This window comes from Acipenser ruthenus, chromosome 20, assembly GCF_902713425.1.
Source record: "Acipenser ruthenus chromosome 20, fAciRut3.2 maternal haplotype, whole genome shotgun sequence".
NCBI classification, from domain to species: Eukaryota; Metazoa; Chordata; class Actinopteri; order Acipenseriformes; family Acipenseridae; genus Acipenser; species Acipenser ruthenus.
Window position 1 is genome coordinate 5,349,300 of NC_081208.1, and position 19,577 is coordinate 5,368,876.

Below are 19,577 nucleotides of genomic sequence, written 5' to 3' on the forward strand. Positions count from 1 at the left end.
ATATTAGTTCCCTGTGGTTTTGGGCAGTGTGGAGAAACAGGTTTTAGCCAATAAAATACATTTAAGAATCTATTACATAACTAGAAAGTGGAACTGGGGGGGTTAACCACAAGCTTTGACCCGCACATACAACACAATGTACTCCTACCCGCAAAGCTATTTGACGCTTGCGTAATTATTAGATTCGTTATATGACAGTCTGAAAAAAAAAGTGAAACACAGTTGGGTATATAATGGAGTGGAGGCACAGGATAAAGAGTTTTTCAGTATTGAAGGTAAAGTGTGGCATACACGTGTACACATGAACAATTATATATCTAGTACTGTACTTAAAGTTTGATCCGCCCTCTAAACACAAGTTAACAAATACGTGAACGCGCATCCTGCTGCTAGGTCGCGCGTATTTGTTGGAACTCATCAGCATATCGGCTTTCTTATTGGCTGAAACAACCGCAGAGCTGCGGGTGGGAGGTGTCGTGTTGTGATGAACATCGAGCTCAGCCAATAGACAGCACGCAGTTTCTTGGAGGTAGAGTCTATTTCGTGTGATTAGATTTGGCCTCAAGGCTTCTATCAATCGATAGGGGAACAAAAGATGGCGGCGGATCTGGTGTGAGGGGAGAGATTGAGCACCACTCTTGTGGAGCGGCTTGCGAGTGTGCACCTGAAAATAGTATCCTGGATACATAAGGTGTTCGTCTGTGCTCAGAGGTACATTTTAAATGGAAAGGGGATGAGAGGGGAACGATAAGGAACTACACATCAGACAACACGAGTTAATCGCTGACACCGATAATAAACAACCACATGGTTTAAAAAAAAGCACAAAATTAACGCATATATAGCACGATTAACAAGTGCAATGTGTATTATTTACCTAGTGATGTAAATGGCATTTTACATGTTTGGAAGTCGCTACACTCTTTACGTTCTTGCTGCCGAATGGCTTGCAAAAGTTCGTTCAGAATGCATGATGTAAACAGCAAGCGCGTTTTCAAACCATCAGACCTTCTTCATACTGTTTAGTGCTGAACATTTTTGCAAGATTACGGGATACAGGCCAAGTTAACAACGTTTCAAAACTTTTGTGTCGTTCAGCTGTGGACATAAAAACAAATAATAATGTTTATTTGCAAAGCCCAACCCGTTTTCCAGCCAATGTCATTGAAACATAACCTCAATCTCACTATGGTATTTGTTCCTCAGTGCTGGTGACCCTAGTGGAGATAAATCATTTCAGCGCCCAGCGGTGATGGAGTTCCACCGACACAGCCAGTATATCCTAGAGCAGTTCAACCAGCAGCGAGAGATGGGGCTGCTGTGTGACTGCACCTTCATGGTGGACGGAGTGGTTTTCAAGGCGCACAAGGCGGTGCTGGCGGCCTGCAGCCAGTACTTCAGGATGCTGTTTATGGAGCACAAGGAAGTGGTGGACCTGGACATCAGCAGCTCAGAAGGTAACGTGCCCCGCCCTTTTAACTCCTCTGCCTGGGAGAAGCAGAACGTGCTTGCAGTTTTCTTTACACCCTGATTTGGAATGAGTGGTAGTAATTGAGCAATGCTTGGATAATCAACCTAAAACTAAAAAATAAACAAATACTTGGCAAAAAAAAGATGTGCAAACCAGCTAAAAAATAGTATCCCCCCCCCCCCATAATGAAAAAAAAAGTAATTCATAACTTCATAAATATATTTTTCCCTTTAACTACTACAATGTCATAAGGTTAAAGTTTTACCTTTTAAACCTTTTAGCTTTTTCTAACCCTAGGTTAATGCTGTGTTTCTGTGCAGGTCTTGGCATAGTGCTGGACTTCATGTACACTGGCAGATTGAACCTAACCAGTGAAACAGTGGACAGCGTGCTTGCAGTCGCTGGTTTCTTACAGATGCAGGCCGTCACAGTCAGCTGCAGGGTTTTCAAATCCCCCCAAAAAACAGGAGCAGACAGTGTGCATACTGGTATGTAGCAGGATTTCCATGCACGCTAATGTGTATGTGGTGTCCCAGTTTTATTAGCATGTTCATTACAAGTGCTCTGTTTTTCATTTTGTTGGTAGGTGCTCAGAACACAAACAGGATCAAGTCTCAAGCCAAAAAAACGAATGCTCCAATGCGAGCGGGTAAGGTCTTGACATGGGAAGTGCAGCCGCTGTCCGCAGGAGAGACACCAGAGAGTGTGGGGACAGGGACAGGTCCAACTGGAAGATTAACATTGCGGCTCAAACAGGAAGAAGGACAGTCCACGGAGGAGCCAGCAGGCATGGAGGTGGAGCTGGAGGACTCTGAGAGCGAGAAGACGGAAGACGAGGAGTCGGAGATTCAAGTTGAGATTAAGGACGAAGACGAAGAGGCGATTGTATATGTGGATGATGTAAGCGATGTTGATTACACACCAGGTGAGTACTCAATGGGTTTTACATACACTGTCATGCATAACAGCAGGGTGGGGGCAGACTTCTCTGCAGATGGTTAAGCTTTAGTGTCTCAATCATGTTCAGTTTACACTAAAATATAGTTTATTTTACAGTTCAGCCTTCTGTGCACTCTTATACAAGATATAGGGTGATGTGTCTTTGTTATAGCGAATGCTCAGTGACACAGACATCTCTTGACATAACATCCTTAACAATATGTTACAACCTTAGACCTTAAGCATGAGCGTCATTGCAGTGCCTCAGCTGTAAGGCTGGTGTGCTTAACATCACGTCCTTACACATCATTCGGTGGTTCATGTCCACGTCACACTGGACAATGATTCACAGCATTAATTTCATTTAAACATGTCAAGTCATTAAAGTGAAGATGCAATATCAGAAGTTTCAAAAAGTAAAAATGTGTTCTGTACACAGTGCGATGCTCTTTTTGCAATGTCGCAGGAAAAATCGATTTGTCAAAACTCAGAAAAATCATACCACTGAGTGTCCCTGACACTGAAGAATTAACTGGACTAAATGCAATAATATGATGCAGATTAAAACAAAAAAAACAGGCAGACTATTATTATTATTATTATTTATTTCTTAGCAGACGCCCTTATCCAGGGCGACTTACAATTGTTACAAGATATCACGTTATTTTTACATACAATTACCCATTTATACAATTGGGTTTTCACTGGAGCAGTCTAGGTAAAGTACCTTGCTCAAGGGTACAGCAGCAGTGTCCCCCCACCGGGGATTGAACCCACGACCCTCCGGTCAAGAGTCCAGAGCCCTAACCACTACGCCACACTGCTGCCCAGACTTCTATCCTAGTCACACAGATTATTTTAAAAGGAAGAGCAGCTACTACAGCTATGGCCAAAAGTTATATATATAATCTAATACAACTTTTTTTTTTTTTTTTTAATTGTCTCAATCCTAAAAATCTAGAGATTCAGCTTTTGTCCATAGCTGAACAAAAGTCCAGCTTTTTATGTCCCTAGCACTGGGACTTTGGACACTTTGGAGAAACGTAAGGGGGAAGGGAGGTTATTAACCAGTGATTTTAAAATAAAAAAAATGTTAGCATGCTATTTACTCTTGCCTTTAAGGGAATTCCAGCTTTAAAGGGAAGTCAGCTGAAGGAGATTTTCAGTCTACGGCTCTGCAAGGAACACAAATGTCCAGTTCCAAAGCGATGTACGGTCAGCGTTTCAGAAATAAACCCAAACACGAGCCACATAAACTCACGGATGCTGAAAGGATGAGACTGTACAGACAGCGCATCAAAAGCGACCCTGTAAAGTATGAGGCTTATCGTCGGTATAACATAATGCGATCCAGAAAAAAACGGGAGACAATGACCGAAGAGCAGAAGGAGAGGTATAACACACTGCAGAAAGAGAGTCACGTGAAGAGAAGAGCGCAAAGAGCCAGACCTACACCCACCACACCGTTGTGCAGAACTCCTTTAACTGCTGAACAGATTGCAAAGTTGCAAGAGCTGTGGCACGCCCACAGAGAAGAGGAACAGGAGAGAAATGGGAACCGGGGAAGAAACAAGAGATAGTGGCATCTCTATGGGGGATGGAAAGGAAAAGCCAGCCCACAAGCTAATAAAACTGAAGGCAATGCCGTGTGGGAGAGGAAACTCCACAGTCGCCAGTCCGTCTGCCTTTGTTTTTCTGCTTTTGCTTTGTTTTATTCCTAGCATTTCTTCAAAATGAATTGTCAATTTCAGCTAAAAGTAAATAGGATTGGGTTTAATAGACTGGTGGATTTGCCAAACATATTACTGCTCTTGATGGCCTTACTCTGCCCTTCAAATCCGGTGTGTAAACTCAGGTCTTCTAGTGGCCTTATATTAATTCTTTCATTGTGTAAAATGAAGGGGTTATTAGTTTACTGCTGCTAATTTGGAGAGCCATCTTCAAAGCCTTTTCTATGAACACACATTATGATTTTCTTTTTGTGTCTACAACTAACGTTTAAGAAAAAAAGACAAATGCACACAGCCTAGCTATTCTATATTGTTATAAAGCCAAATAAACTGCTTGCAACTGTGATTGATAAACTGTAAATGTACCATGTGAAACTATAATGTATAACAATCTTGAAACTTGCAGTCCAATATTTACAGAACCATGTCTGGTAAACTTGGAACGGCCAGTTAAATTTACAGTAACTAAACGTTGAAACATTTTCTAGAGATTGCTGTCGGCTGAATGTCCCATCTTCTGATGCATTCCCTTTCTAAGTTTTTCTGTTCTGTATCATCTTTAATAAAGGTTAATGACAGCATGTCCCTGCAGAATTGTGCATCTTCTATTTATAAATATACATATCAAACATATGTTCATACTGTTACCCTTGCAATAGCTATAGTATTTTAACAAATTTAGAACAAGCTATTTTAAACTTACTGGTTCCAAGTTCTGGCATGAAGCAAGAATGGGTGCATATTCTGGGGTTCTGTTCCACATCAGAAATGTTTAGGGGGCTTCAGTCTGGCTCTCTTTGGTCCACTTCACAATTCCACCATCACAATTGATACCGGGGGGGGGGGGGGGGGGGGGGGGGATTATGGAATGGCTCCACCGTAGGCAGGTGTGAACTATTTAATACTGCATTCTTTTTCGTACACACAATGTGACCCTGAGTATATCACTGTCCTACTTTCTTTATCTGTCATGTAAATGACTGAAGTATTACAGCAACAAAACACAGTTAAAAAGACCAGGCAAGCTATATAATTTGCCTTAGAGCAGGGTTCAAGGGTTAAGCTTATGTCCCTGTACAGCTAAAACTTTATACCAAGGCATGCTTCTCACAAACCAGAGAAGACAAAAGGCAGAACTATGAAAGAATGCCTTAAACCGAATATATTGTGGTTTCCAAATGAACATGATTTTGTGACACTGCAACTTGAAATCAAATCTCTGAATGACACATCTGGCCATCTGTATGATGTCAGTGTCACAGTGGTTAAGAAATGTATAATAATGTTGAACTGAACTATATGGGGGCATTGAAAATGGCACTGAAGATAATTAGGTGTAGGAAAATGGATTTGGTCCTACACCTTTAAAAATGATTAAGTCTAATTTCTCTTAAGATGATTTATATAGGCCCCTAGTCCCAGGTAAACAGAAGGGAAGTTTGTCCACTGAATTCTTTACCGTTTCCAGCAGTCTGCGATCACGGTCTAATTGAGACGGTCCTGTTTCGTTGGTTTCAGGTAACTCGGTGAATGATGCTGTCTCTAAGTCTTATGAGGTGCGGTGGCAGGGTGGCACAAAGTCCCGCAGGAGAGACAGCCCTGCAGGAGATGACGGGAACCAGACAAATAGAAAAGGTAACCCACCATCATACACTGGCTGGCAATACAAATACCATCAAACTGATCTGGAGTTATGCAATGTGCAAAATGCTTAGCATTAAGTCAAGTCGACAGCGTTTCATGATGCTGTGCATGCTATTGGCTGAAATGTTTGCTTGATTTTGGCTCAAAAGGTTATGTAACATTAGTGCAGATTTATACCAAAATGCAATATGCTTCATTTTTGGTGGAAGTAAAATTAAACTGCTATTGCTATATAAGCAGTAACACCCAACTTTTGAGTAAAATTAACCCCTGGCGAAAAATGTTTTCAGTTTTATTTTACTTTAGTAAAAAGGGGCAAATTGCTTACTTAAAATACTAATATCTGTCCCTTTGTGTCTGAACTATGAAGGCAGTATTGAGTGTTAGCTTCTGTTTGTCTCAGTCTTTCTAATGTGATCCCCCCCACCAAAAAATAATCTCATTCAGTATGAATAAAGCACTTTACAACTTAATGTATCTTTTTACAAATGCAAAGGGGTAGATAATTCCCAATATTGGGATATGGGCATTCAGGAGGCAGTAAAAATTATAGTTTCACATGCCTAGCTTTTGCATACTAACAAATCCTGGCTTCCTGTTCGTATAGCTTTAACTAACAGTACACTGGCTCTGTTGTGAGCGTTTAGGAATGTACTACCACATGCTGAGCGTGTAGACTACACTGTAAACATGCTGGCTGTTTGTGTTTAAAACTGTGTTGTTTGGCAGACACAAAAAAGGAGGTCATCTACTAAGGACTGTAGTGGCACAACTTTTTCTTTTGACCAAAACATTAAACACAGTAGAAGGCACCCAACTCCCCTTTCTAAATGCCTGCGAAGAACCAATATGGCTTTACTTACAGTGTATCGAACAGATGATGTTAGTTTGTGAGCTGCTTGATTTGGATTGGTTTTTTTACCTAGATAATTGACCCCCGAAATGACGCGTCTCCTTACGGACATGTATGCCAGTTACCAAGTTATCCAATTGACACTTGTAAGATTGAAAAGAGGAATACCTTTCAATGGATCTTGTCATTTTAGTTCCACTATTAACAAACTGGGATGGGAAGTTGAATCCCTAAAGGTTTGGGAGTACCTGTGCAAATGGAAAAAAGGGGGAAACTGTTTAAAGGCTCCACCTAGGTCCACGTAGGGTGTGGATTGCAGCCAAGATCTCCACCATTACTTGACTAGAATGGAAGGGAAAATATACTGCTTGGAAAAGCGTGCCTGTGGAATGCAAGAGAAGATCAGTTACTTGCATATCATTTCTCTTCTCCTGGGCGTTTCATTCCCTATATAATATGCTCTTCTAGTAGAGAGTCATTTTTTTGTGCCTTTCCCTCCTCTAGCATTTGTCCGACTGGATGATAGAACAGTGATTACTACTTTACTATTGCATTGTAAGGAAATAGCAAAATTTGCTCAAATTAATTGCTGCGCTAATAAATAATACTAATTAAAAAAACTCTAAAAACATGCTTTGTGACCTACAGTATAGGACAGTACTGTGCAATATCTACTTGTTGTTGTTTGCTCTATACTTAATGGCCAATCATACTGCAAAGATACCTGTCAAGCAATCATTTCAAAATAAGCTTTGGTTTCCACACACAGGCTTTGTAGAAAGCTGCCCAGAGCCGTCCAGCGAAGGTGACTTGCAGCTCCAGATAAAAGTAGAAAATGAAATCTCAGCTGTGGACTGTGGTCAGCAGTGGCTGAATGAAGCCCAGCAAACAAAATCCACTTAAAACAATACAGAAGAAAGAAACGCACCGAAAGAAGAGAAAGGATTTGCAGTGATGTCGGACGAGGACGTGCGAGACCTGCTGGAGCAAGAGGAAAACAAAAACACAGCCATGAAAACCAGAGTCGACTACATGCAGAGCAGGCTGCTGGAGCACAGGCCCCTGCACACCATCCCCCCGTCCCAGTTAAACGACATACTGGCCACATTCTTCCTAGACGTGAGAAAGAGAGACGGCTCGGAGTATGAGCCCACCACTCTGAGAGGGATACTGTCCAGTGCTGAAAGACATCTTCAAAAAAGCGGCTACCAGTGCAGCATACTGACAGACATGCAGTTCAAGAAAGCACGGGACCACATCAAAGCCAAACAGAAGCACCTTCGGAAATTAGGGCTAGGAAGCAAAGCCCGGGCTGCAGAGGAAATTACAGAAGAGATCATCGAGGAGCTGTACAGGCAAGGCCAGTTAGGAACTCGCTCCCCGTACGCCTTGCAGAACATGCTGTGGCTCACCACCATGCTTAGCTTCCGCATGAAGGCAGGACAGGAGCAGAAAAACTTGAAATGGGGGGATGTTACTATCGAGCGAGATACAAACGGACAAGAATATCTGGAGTACAATAGACAGGAAGGGACCCACGTCGGGGATGCTAGGACAGTTAAACTGCGTGCATGTGCCACTGACAACCCTGACCGGGATCCTGTCACAGCATACAAACTCTTTAGAGAAAAAAGACCACAGGCCATGTTAACAGATGATTCCCCCCTCTACCTCAGTATCAACAAAAGATTCAGCTCAATAAAGGCACCCTGGTATAAGCCCTTACCTCTGGGTGTAAATAACCTTAGAACAATCTTGCAAAACATGGTGAAGGAGGCTAACATTGCACGAAACAGGAGATTCACAAATATTTCTGTCCGGAAACTTGTGTTGCAGAAGCTCAACAGCAGATGAGTTGTTCCCCCGAGACACTGTGCTGTTTTAGACAGCTGTCCTTACATTCTCAACGTTCCTGTTTGTTTGTGGACATTCTCTGGAGTATATCCCTTGGAATTGAAGCACTTGATTGACTGTCAAAGACTATCAAAGAAAGCAGTTACAATCATTTTAATTGGAGACTTTAACTTAACTGTATGATTGTGACCGGAACAATATTGCATTTATTGAATACCCTTTCAAGATCAGGTCTTCCTAAAGCACTGAGCACATTGAATGTAAAAAAAAGACTACACATCCCTAAGGCAATATTACAAACTAAAACGCCTTTTACAAATATACTGACAGAGGTTGCAAGGATTTCAAAGGCTAGGGGCAAGAGAAAGTCTCTTCGCCCCCTAGTGGAATATGTGCAAAATGATATTTAAAAAAAAACAGATCTCTACAATGTTTATTCATGCTAAAATGATCCACTAGCAGAAACTAGTGCAACAGGGCACACATGCATTAGAGACTAATGAGTCTATTCCCTTGCTCTAAATAATGACTCTTTGTAATGCATATGCTATTAGAGGCATACTAATGCATGTTTCTAGGTGTTTGTGGCTACCTTTAGAATGCTTTGTCATTGCCATTCTGAGTGTGAGATCTACACTGTCAGTGAAGTCTAGTTGCTGTTAATAGGTTCCAATGGGGATGTGACTTGGAATGTATTTTAAAATATTGTTTTGCATGCCTCAGATCACGTTCGTGGTTCTGATCCTGTTTTCCTGTGTGTGTCCCTTAGAGGTGGATATAAGCTCAGATCCCACGGACCAGGTTACAGCAAACAGGAGAGCCCACAAACGAAGGCAGCAGTGGAACCACAGCAAGCGCAGCAAGCATCGGAAAAGCGGGACTGTCGCGCACACCTGTGAGGTAAGGGAAAATCAGCAAGGACAGGGTCCTGGGATCAGCAGAACAGCCGTACCGCTCCGTACATCATACATGCCACAGGTGTTATGGTGAGACTGTAATATATATTCAAATGCTATTTTGGATTTATAATAATCAGGTGTCCTGCTGTTTTATCTAGTTTTCTCTGCGTCTTGCCATGATTTTGGTGTATCAGCATTCATCACAATTGTTTCTTGCTATCGTTTGTGACGTTAGCACACGGGTGGCCAAAGCTGGCTCCTCCACTCCTGGTCTTTGTTCCAACCCTGTTCTCATTTTATTTAATTGAACCTATTAAACCCCCATCCAGACCCTGAAGTAGGTAATGATATCATTGTACCTGTTAAACCTGGAGTGGAATGGCCCTCCTTGGACACCCCTGCATTAGCACTTTGAAATGTTCACTTCACAAAATAATGAGGGAAAATTAACACGGTGGTAAATTATTTGTGAATGAGGCCAACAAGGTTCTATTTTGCAAAGGCATGTTATTTAATTGTGACGTATACCACACTGTTCAAAGAAGTGCCTCTTCCTGCAGCTGACTTGTGACTTTCTAGTTTTATTTCTCACAGAAAGCCTTTGCTAGGCTGGCATATCGCTGGTGTTTGAAGTTTTGTGAGAAAGAATAAGTGTCTTCAATCCCTTTCCCCTATACATCTGGGCATTTCCATGCTAATGGAAACTTTACACATGTGTAAATGTTTGAGTAAATTGACAAGTTGCAGCTTGATTTCTTTTGAGGTTAAATATTAAAATTAAATAAAACACACACTGGGGATATATGCTTTTTATTAAAACGTGTTTTTTGGAGCTGCAGGATTTTGTTAATCACTAATAAAGGTTTTTACTCTTGCCTCCTGAAGTCTGTCCACTCATAAAATCATCTGCTAAATGACCAATTCATAATAATAATAATAATAATGATAATAAACCCTGGGAACTGAATTGAAGTTGTTCATTTTACAAATATTAAAGTAAAATGCATAAAAATGCATAAATGCATTATTTTGTGTATGGGATGAATCAGTAAGCATTTATTGTGCAATTATATTTATGTTAAAAATACATGGTCTCATGTAAATAAAAAAAATGAACAGACAGTTCAGTATGTCCTTTATCCACGCTGGGAAAGAACTTCATCTCCTCATTGGCTGCACCTTTCACATCATTTGCATAACGAGCATAGCAACAGCACTTTATACACTTGATGATTGGATACAGCTTACATTACTGTGTTGCTGCGGCTTAATATGTTTTTTATTGGTTACACCTGTGAAGATGCTTTAAAAAACTGTGAGCCTGTAACGGACGTTTCTATTTCCAGCGGCATTTCTAAAGGTAAGGTTATTTTTCTTTTTATTTATAGCTTATCTATAATTAAAAGTACTTTACCTATTATAATTATTTCAACACATATTATATTTAATGTTAACCAAAAAATGTCTCTAATCTGTACATAACTACTGCAGTCTGATGAGAAACTATAAGCAGCTGTGAATATTAAAGACTAGATAAAATAACTTTACATCGCTTCAGCCAAATACAATTAATATTACAATTCTACTGATGGATCACATAATTTTATTTTAGTTATCACTAATGGAGCAAAAACAGTCATCATTCATCTCTGGCGGATGTGAGGACCCTTCTGTCAACGGGACAGTGCCCCACACATCTGGACAAGAGGAAAAGAAAGTCTCTGAGGAAGTACGCCAAAAACTTCAGAGTTGAAGGTAGAGTGTCTTTTACTTTATGTTGGTTCACAAATAATCATTCTATTTTCACAAAAGAGAAGTGTGAAAAAGTTCATACTCTTGCATATTTTTAGACACAGATCTTTTTTACTCTAACCCGAAGACCAACAAGCTGAGAAAAGTTGTCTTCACTGAAGAAGAGAAGGAGGCAATCTTCCACGACTGCCATGGTTCACCCCACGGAACGCACAAGGGAAGGACCAAGACTGCAGAAAAAATATCCTCCAAGTACAGTTTTGCATTTTTCTCTGCTCACATTCACTAAAGAACTACAAACCATGGCAGGGATTTGTATTGTAATGATTATAACAGGGAGCATAACTGCACTTTTAGGGATTTTCAAGTGAAAATATCTCAAACATTCCATGCAAGAACAACCAGTTCTCACTTTACCATCCCAGAATTACACAACAGTTTCACAAAAAATGGACCCTCCCTGTACTGTTAAATAGGTTTACCCTGCTTTGTTTGTCTTGAATACTTTTTCACTACAAAGTCAATAACTATACAAAATATTTTTTTTGAAACGTAGCTTAGTGAAACAATTACATTAAATCAGGCATACAGTAAAAACACAGTAATTATTGTGACCCTGTTAAAATAGAACTAGCTTTTTATGTATTTTTTTTAACCTACTTTCCCAAGTGGGTGGGATTATCATTTGATGCCCTGTACAACAATCATTCTTGGAGATATGTCAGTTATGCTTTATTTAAAAAAAAAAAATGAACTAATAAAAGGAAAACAAAATGAATTTAAAAGTACTGATTTTTTTTCCACACGTAGATATTACTGGCAGAGCATGATGGGATTTATTGTATCACGGATAAAAGGGTGTGGCAAGTGTCACCATAAGAAGAAAATCAAGACAGTGCCCCAGAGATGACACCCATCGTCACAACAGAAGCCTGGGAGATCCTCGGTGTTGATCTGGTAGGCCCTTTGCCAGAAATACTGCCACCTGTCTTTATTCCAAATATGTGGAAGCATTCATTTTGAAGGACAAGATGGCTGTATCTGTATCATGGTGTTTAAGAACTCTTATATGTAAACAATTAAATTTTACACAAATTTATTTTTTGAGTAAAAAATAAACGTTCATTTTTTAAAGGATAAAAAGCAAGATTAATTTACAAGTAATATGTTTTATTATAGATAGTTAATCACATGCTAGTTCCATCGATCTAGTTTATTTTACTGAATTATTTTTTAATTTGTACTTCTATTCGCCTTGAAGGAAAACATCACACAGGTACAATGGACAGTTATTATGACCATTGCATTGTGTTGACCTAAAGTATTAACTGCATTCAAAGAAAGTGATTTTGTTATTTGCTATTTGCATTTATTCCTGCATACCTGTAATCGTGTGTTAGCAGTATTTCAATTGAAATTCCAGAAATCATGGTAAACATAAAACATATTGTACTGCTTTAAAAAAAACAGTATTCCTGTGCATGTGTGTACTTATTTTCCTTTTACTTTTTACAGTAGTAATCATTTTTTTTAATCACTGTCCCATTAATTCTGAACACTACTGTAAGTAGAGTTTGAGAAATGTGAAATACTTAATGGTAAGTACACACAGCAGAGCTGTTTAATAAGGTCCAATATAACTGTTTTAAAAACCATAAGACAATGTAAGTGATACACTTTAACAAGTTTTCCTAGCACATACTTTCTTTAAAGGTACTTACAGGCGAAAGACTTAATTGTGTTATGATGCCTTGACAATTTTCTCCCCTCCAACAGACTAAAAACAGTACAATGATTTAAAAGTGACCACAGTCAACAATATTAGTAAGTATGCAAGTCTGTGTATTAAACCAATAACCCCAACCCCAAAATCTTAGTGATTGGTTATTCCAAGTACAAAATACAGTAAGACTTAAAATACAGTACAGTTTTTTAGATGTACAGTACTGTGCAAAAGTTTTAGGCAGGTGTGAAAAAATGCTGTAAAGTAAGAATGCTTTCAAAAAGAGACATGTTAATAGTTTATATTTATCAATTAACAAAATGCAAAGTGAGTGAACAGAAGAAAAATCTACATCAAATCAATATTTGGTGTGACCACCCTTTGCCTTCAAAACAGCATCAATTCTTCTGGGTACACTTGCACAGAGTTTTTGAAGGAACTCGGCAGGTAGGTTGGCCCAAACATCTTGGAGAACTAACCACAGTTCTTCTGTGGATTTAGGCAGCCTCAGTTGCTTCTCTCTCTTCATGTAATCCCAGACAGACTCGATGATGTTGAGATCAGGGCTCTGTGGGGGCCATACCATCACTTCCAGGACTCCTTGTTCTTCTTTACGCTGAAGATAGTTCTTAATGACTTTTGCTGTATGTTTGGGGTCGTTGTCATGCTGCAGAATAAATTTGGGGCCAATCAGATGCCTCCCTGATGGTATTGCATGATGGATAAGTATCTGCCTGTACTTCTCAGCATTGAGGAGACCATTAATTCTGACCAAATCCCCAACTCCATTTGCAGAAATGCAGCCCCAAACTTGCAAGGAACCTCCACCATGCTTCACTGTTGCCTGCAGACACTCATTCGTGTACCGCTCTCCAGCCCTTTGGCGAACAAACTGCCTTCTGCTACAGCCAAATATTTCAAATTTTGACTCATCAGTCCAGAGCACCTGCTGCCATTTTTCTGCACCCCAGTTCCTGTGTTTTCGTGCATAGTTGAGTCGCTTGGCCTTGTTTCCACGACGGAGGTATGGCTTTTTGGCCGCAAGTCTTCCATGAAGGCCACTTCTGACCAGACTTCTCCGGACAGTAGATGGGTGTACCAGGGTCCCACTGTTTTCTGCCAATTCCGAGCTGATGGCACAGCTGGACATCTTCTGATTGCGAAGGGAAGTAAGCATGATGTGTCTTTCATCTGCTGCAGTAAGTTTCCTTGGCCGACCACTGCATCTGCGGTCCTCAACGTTGCCCGTTTCTTTGTGCTTCTTCAAAAGAGCTTGGACAGCACATCTGGAAACCCCTGTCTGCCTTGAAATTTCTGCCTGGGAGAGACCTTGCTGATGCAGTATAACTACCTTGTGTCTTGTTGCTGTGCTCAGTCTTGCCATGGTGTATGACTTTTGACAGTAAACTGTCTTCAGCAACCTCACCTTGTTAGCTGCGTTTGGCTGTTCCTCACCCAGTTTTATTCCTCCTACACAGCTGTTTCTGTTTCAGTTAATGATTGTGTTTCAACCTACATATTGAATTGATGATCATTAGCACCTGTTTGGTATAATTGTTTAATCATACACCTGACTATATGCCTACAAAATCCCTGACTTTGTGCAAGTCTACCTAGAAGAATTGATGCTGTTTTGATGGCAAAGGGTGGTCACACCAAATATGGATTTGATTTAGATTTTTCTTCTGTTCACTCACTTTGCATTTAGTTAATTGATAAATATAATCTATTAACATGTCTATTTTTGAAAGCATTCTTACTTTACAGCTTTTTTTCACACCTGCCTAAAACTTTTGCACAGTACTGTATGTGCTTCATTACAGTAGATTGAGCATGTGTTTGATGGGTACATGCATATTTAGAAAAATGTTTTCACACTGCATATATGTAGTTTTGTGTGCAAGCAACATAAGGAATACCTTGCACTCCCATAATTGACTGTTTTCATAATAAAATGTCAATAAATAACAAGTCATTCACAAAATTTTAACACAATTGTAATTTTTTGGACTCTTTTGATGCCTTGTGTCCGTCCTCATTCGCAGTGTTACCATGCAGGGAGTATGAACTTCATGTGCCTGCAACATGAAAAGTTATCTTCCCTTTAATAATTCTATGCCATTGAGACTCTAGAGCACATGATAAGGGGATGAACATCACGTCATGGACTTTGTGTTACACATGTGTACCCCGTTAGCGTGGAAATGTCCATCTATATCTGTATGTAACTAAACTCACTGATTACCTAGATCTTGGTTTTGCGTATTCTTTTTTTTAATATTTATCATTTATTAATGCTGTTTCTTCCTAACATGTTTTTTTAAAGCAGTGATTTACAAATGCATCATACTGTATATATAGCTCAGATTACAGTCAGTCAGAATTTAGGCCACCTACTGGGGTGTGATTGGTTGGTGGAATATAGTTATTCATTTAAAATTCTGCTTCATTGGAGAATTACCTTGCTATACAAAAACACACACTTGCAATTAATGAATGTGTTCGTTTTCTGTGTTTAATGTCTTGAATAACACTGGATATGGCATACGTTTAAATTATACTGTATGTATTCATAGCAATATAAAAAGATCACATTTATTCAATGCAGGAAGAGCTTGCTCTAAAAGTAGGGCAGATCTGATCAGATGCTGGCACCAAGCACTTATTGCATTAGACTGCTTGTTTTGGTATGCAGTGTGTGTAAAGCCTATGCTGGGTCCCAGCACATAGGAGTCAAAGACCAGCATCTGATCCCCTGCTCTCTCTTTCATTTTCAGACCTCTGCTATTCCCAGCTTCTCTGTTAGCAGTAATGATCTGCCTGAAGCTAAAGCTGTGAGGCACTGACACTACCCACATAGAAACCATAAAGATGCCATAAATCTTTGCTATTTTAGACCTGGTCTGTGCCTGGACTGTTTGTGGTTTGACACTCTGTGCTCGACTACTAGCAAGAAGAAAAGTTGGCCACAGTGTGGTATAAGGATCCTTGATAAGCATCTGTAAACAGCCTTTATGGTTAATTAATAACAATAGATGCAAGTTTATTACAAGTAAATCCAGTTCCATTTTCTCTTAATCGTTGAGTGCATTGACCTGACCTCCTAAACATCAAGAATCATAACCTCAACTACACGATGATTGGAGAAGAGCGAACATGTTTATTTTTTAGTTGTTTTAACAGTTACCAGTTCACAAGTTGAATGTCTAGATCCCTTACCTCAAGCCTAATCGGTTCTGTGTTGCTCGTTCATTGGTAGAACTATAAAGGTGAACCCCCTGGCTTAGAGGTAAGAGATTGGGAAATATGTGAGCGAGGAAGAATGACTTTAAATATATTCAGACACCTGACGATACAATGACGAATAAACCCACATGTCGTTTTTTCCAATGAGTCTTACAACACTGATTTTAACTTTTGCTTACTAGATTTCAGCATTTATTGAAAAAAAGTCATTCACAGCTTTCAAAGAGTTATTCTTGTTCTTGTCAAAAGATGACTGGGCATCAAGTACGCAGCGCTTGTTTGTGAGGTATGTGTGTTGCAGATGGATGTCTGTGTATGACAGTGTGTTTGATGCACTTACTATCTTCTAATGCCAGTGGAAGAGTTGGAAAAGTACCTGTCTACACTTCATGATGTCTCAAAAGAGGGTCTGGAGTACCTCTGTGGCATGCAGGAAAAACTGTCAAACATTGGTCTGATTTTCCATCGATCAGCACAAGCTCACCAAGTTGATCACAGACTTGTTCACATGTTTGTTGGTGCCAATGCCCAGCGCAATGGCAATGAACCACCAGGGCCAGACTAAAGTGACCTGGTTAAAAACACAATTCTTATTATTCTTATTGTATTTTGTGTTTTTCAGGAAAATGGAGCCGAGGTGTACAAACCCCCGGCTGACAACATAATGCAGAGTCCGGATATCAGAGAGGTGTCCCTCGTGACCTTCCCTGACCCCATATCCCAGCAGGGTCACATGGACAGGTAACCCACATCAAACCCAAAGCATTTCGTGTGTATGTCGCCTAATAACTGTACTATTTGATATAATGTAGGCAGCAACAAGTGCTTAAAAGTATAGCCACTAGCGGTTGTAAAAGTCTATACTGAAAACAAAGATGTTGTATAAATCTCACTCCCCTGTGAAATCTCTTCTTGTCTTTTTTACATTGTGAACAGAGAAGCCCCCAGAGAGCTGATTGCAAACTGCAGACGGAAAGCACTACCGCTGGAAGAGAGGGTGAAGGTCATAAAGATGTATGAGGCAGGGAGAAGCTGCAGAAGAATCGCACGGGAGTTTAATGTGGGGAAAACCCAGATTACTAATATCGTTAAGATAAAGGATTCCATCTTGAAAGACTTCCAGAGTGGCCACCCGCAGACCAGAAAAAGAAAAAATAGGGGAACGACAACACAGGATGGAATGAATTCCTTTCCATTACATGAAATGAGGTGAGGCTCCATTCCAAAATATACAACAAATTGTTTATTAGCTCATGAATCATACATACTCATGCCATACAGATACATGTTTCATGCAGAATAACCACACGAGCAGTATGCTCAAAATCATGTATCTTATTAGCATTAGTATTATCACTGATCCCCTTTCTCAATCCCATCACCAAGGGAATATAAGCCTTTGCAGAGAAATAAAAAAAAAAAATCCCACTTCTTGATGCTGAGCCTTTTTCTGTTTCTTTTTCGCTTTTCCGAGACCTGTGGGATTGAAACCAAGAGCGACCAGAAAAACACTAACTGTGGCAGAGAGGTTGAGAGCCATTCAGATATACGAGGAGGGAAGAAGCCCTCTACAGATCACGAAGGAGTTTGATGTGGGGAGGACCCAGGTTCAGAGGGTGAGGGAATCTGTGCTGGAGGATTTTGAGATTCCGATGCATCCCTGCATAGTGGTGAAGCAGAAGACAATGGAGAAACTTACCTTTGAATGAATGAATCAGTGTGAAGAGAGGTAAGATCAGCAGCCAGCGTATTATGTGAATATTATATGATATTGATGTGATACAGCCTTCTGAAATGTCTTTGCATCAGGTAGTTTGTATCAGATTACAATAAAATTAGCTTTACTGATTAATTATGTTATTTTTAACTGTATATTATACATAAAGGGTGCTGTGTAAGATGCAAGCAAATTTTCACCACTCAAGGTCAGAGAGACAAGCAAGCCCAGATGAGTAGCTGTTTAGACCTTGTGAATTGGATATCATATTTCACTTACAGAGCCTATTCTATAGACAGGGTGATTAGTAAGTAAGTTTAACACATCAACGAAGGCTGTGTGTATGTCTGTGTTAATAGCAGATAGCTAGCCAGGCACTCCACAAACACATCTCTTACACTTGTTTCTTTTCATTTTATTTCACAGTTTGAAGAAAAACAGACACCACCCTGGGAGAACTCGCAATGCAAGAGAAGGTGAAAGCCATTCAAATGTACGAGGAGAAGAAAAGCTGCAGGAAAATTGCACAGCAGCTCAATGTAGGGAAAAGCCAGATCCAGAATGCCATTAAAAAGAAGGACTAGATCCTGGGCATGTTTAAGAACTACTGGCACGGCAACAGAAAGCGACGCACGAGGAAAACAGAGTGGTGTCTGAACACCATGGCGGGGAGGCGCCTCGTCACCAGAGCCATGATCAAGGAAAGGGCTCTGACGCTGGCTGAGGACTTGAACGTCAGGAGCTTTAAAGCCTCAAACGGATGGATGAAGTCATTCCTGTTGCAGAACAACGTTGAGTTTTGAACTGGGTGGAACGGGCAAGTGCGTTTTCATTTGCAAGTGAACTGTGACATCAGGGCCTTATCGAGCACTATATTCTGCAATTTTGAATACTGACTTTGGATACAGTTTTATCTTTTGCTAAATTACATTGCCTTTTACGTTTTACGTAGTTCTGTGCATGGGTAACATTTTTATTTCATTTTGTCGTTAATGGGGAATTTTACATACTGCTGCAATACATACCGGAATTAAAACTATGTACTGTATTGCAGTCCATGTGTCCACAGTCATCTCTTTTGGCAATGTTTTCAGAATCATATCGTTCTGAAATAAAATACTTCTGTTGAAAATATAGTACTGTAACCAACTACAGTACATCTAAATGGAAGCCTGTTTATTTTGACACAGTCCTTTCAGCTATGTATTTGACGTTGTATATTTTTGTGTTGTATATATAACTACACAGTATTAGTGTACTGGTCAATCAAAGACTCTATTCCTGTGTTTTTTTATTATTTTTATTTCACTGATGAACCCTGCAATGTAACACTCTTAATATGTATTGTACACAAATGTGTCAAATCTCCTTGTTGCTTATTTAAACCACTGCTCTAACCTCTATGGAAGAAGCGCATACCTATAATGCCAGCATCCCTATATATATTCAGGTCATCTGCATTTGACCCTTCCATGCAAGGCGATGTTTATATGAGGGCATATAGAAGACGCAAATGCATGATGACCTCATGAGGATACCATTCTGCTCCATATAAAGCAATGGAAAAAAAATGTTCAATGATTTTTTCACACAATTCAAATAATATGTATTAAACACAAAGTACATACAGCACAAATAATTAATAAAAGGCAGTAGTCATACATAGAAAGGGATGGTACAAAGAGACAAAAACGACAGGGATTCAAAGGACACTGTTACAGGAATCGTGTCAAGATGTATAGAAAACAA

General features: G+C 39.9%; 1 protein-coding gene across 6 annotated transcripts; it reads left to right on the plus strand.

Annotated features, from left to right (window-relative positions):
* The first annotated feature begins 550 nt into the window (after positions 1-550).
* On the plus strand, positions 551-19,289 carry LOC117425844 (zinc finger and BTB domain-containing protein 17-like). 6 transcript variants are annotated; one of them, XM_058993277.1, is made up of 13 exons: positions 551-711; positions 1,207-1,457; positions 1,792-1,959; positions 2,058-2,396; positions 5,659-5,775; positions 9,261-9,391; positions 11,003-11,145; positions 11,270-11,394; positions 11,953-12,099; positions 16,734-16,852; positions 17,048-17,320; positions 17,586-17,840; positions 18,255-19,289. In XM_058993277.1, the coding sequence occupies exons 2-7, from the start codon at positions 1,253-1,255 to the stop codon at positions 11,141-11,143; spliced, it is 1,101 nt and encodes a 366-aa protein (XP_058849260.1). In that variant the 5' UTR covers positions 551-711; positions 1,207-1,252; the 3' UTR covers positions 11,144-11,145; positions 11,270-11,394; positions 11,953-12,099; positions 16,734-16,852; positions 17,048-17,320; positions 17,586-17,840; positions 18,255-19,289. The 6 variants fall into 6 exon arrangements, with proteins under 6 accessions (XP_058849260.1, XP_058849259.1, XP_033899016.3 ...); XM_058993276.1 differs by having other exon boundaries at positions 552-711; positions 11,241-11,394; positions 18,255-19,286; XM_034043125.3 differs by lacking the exons at positions 9,261-9,391; positions 11,003-11,145; positions 11,270-11,394; ... (3 more) ...; positions 17,586-17,840; positions 18,255-19,289 and adding an exon at positions 7,407-7,549 and having other exon boundaries at positions 557-711.
* The last annotated feature ends 288 nt before the right edge of the window (positions 19,290-19,577 follow it).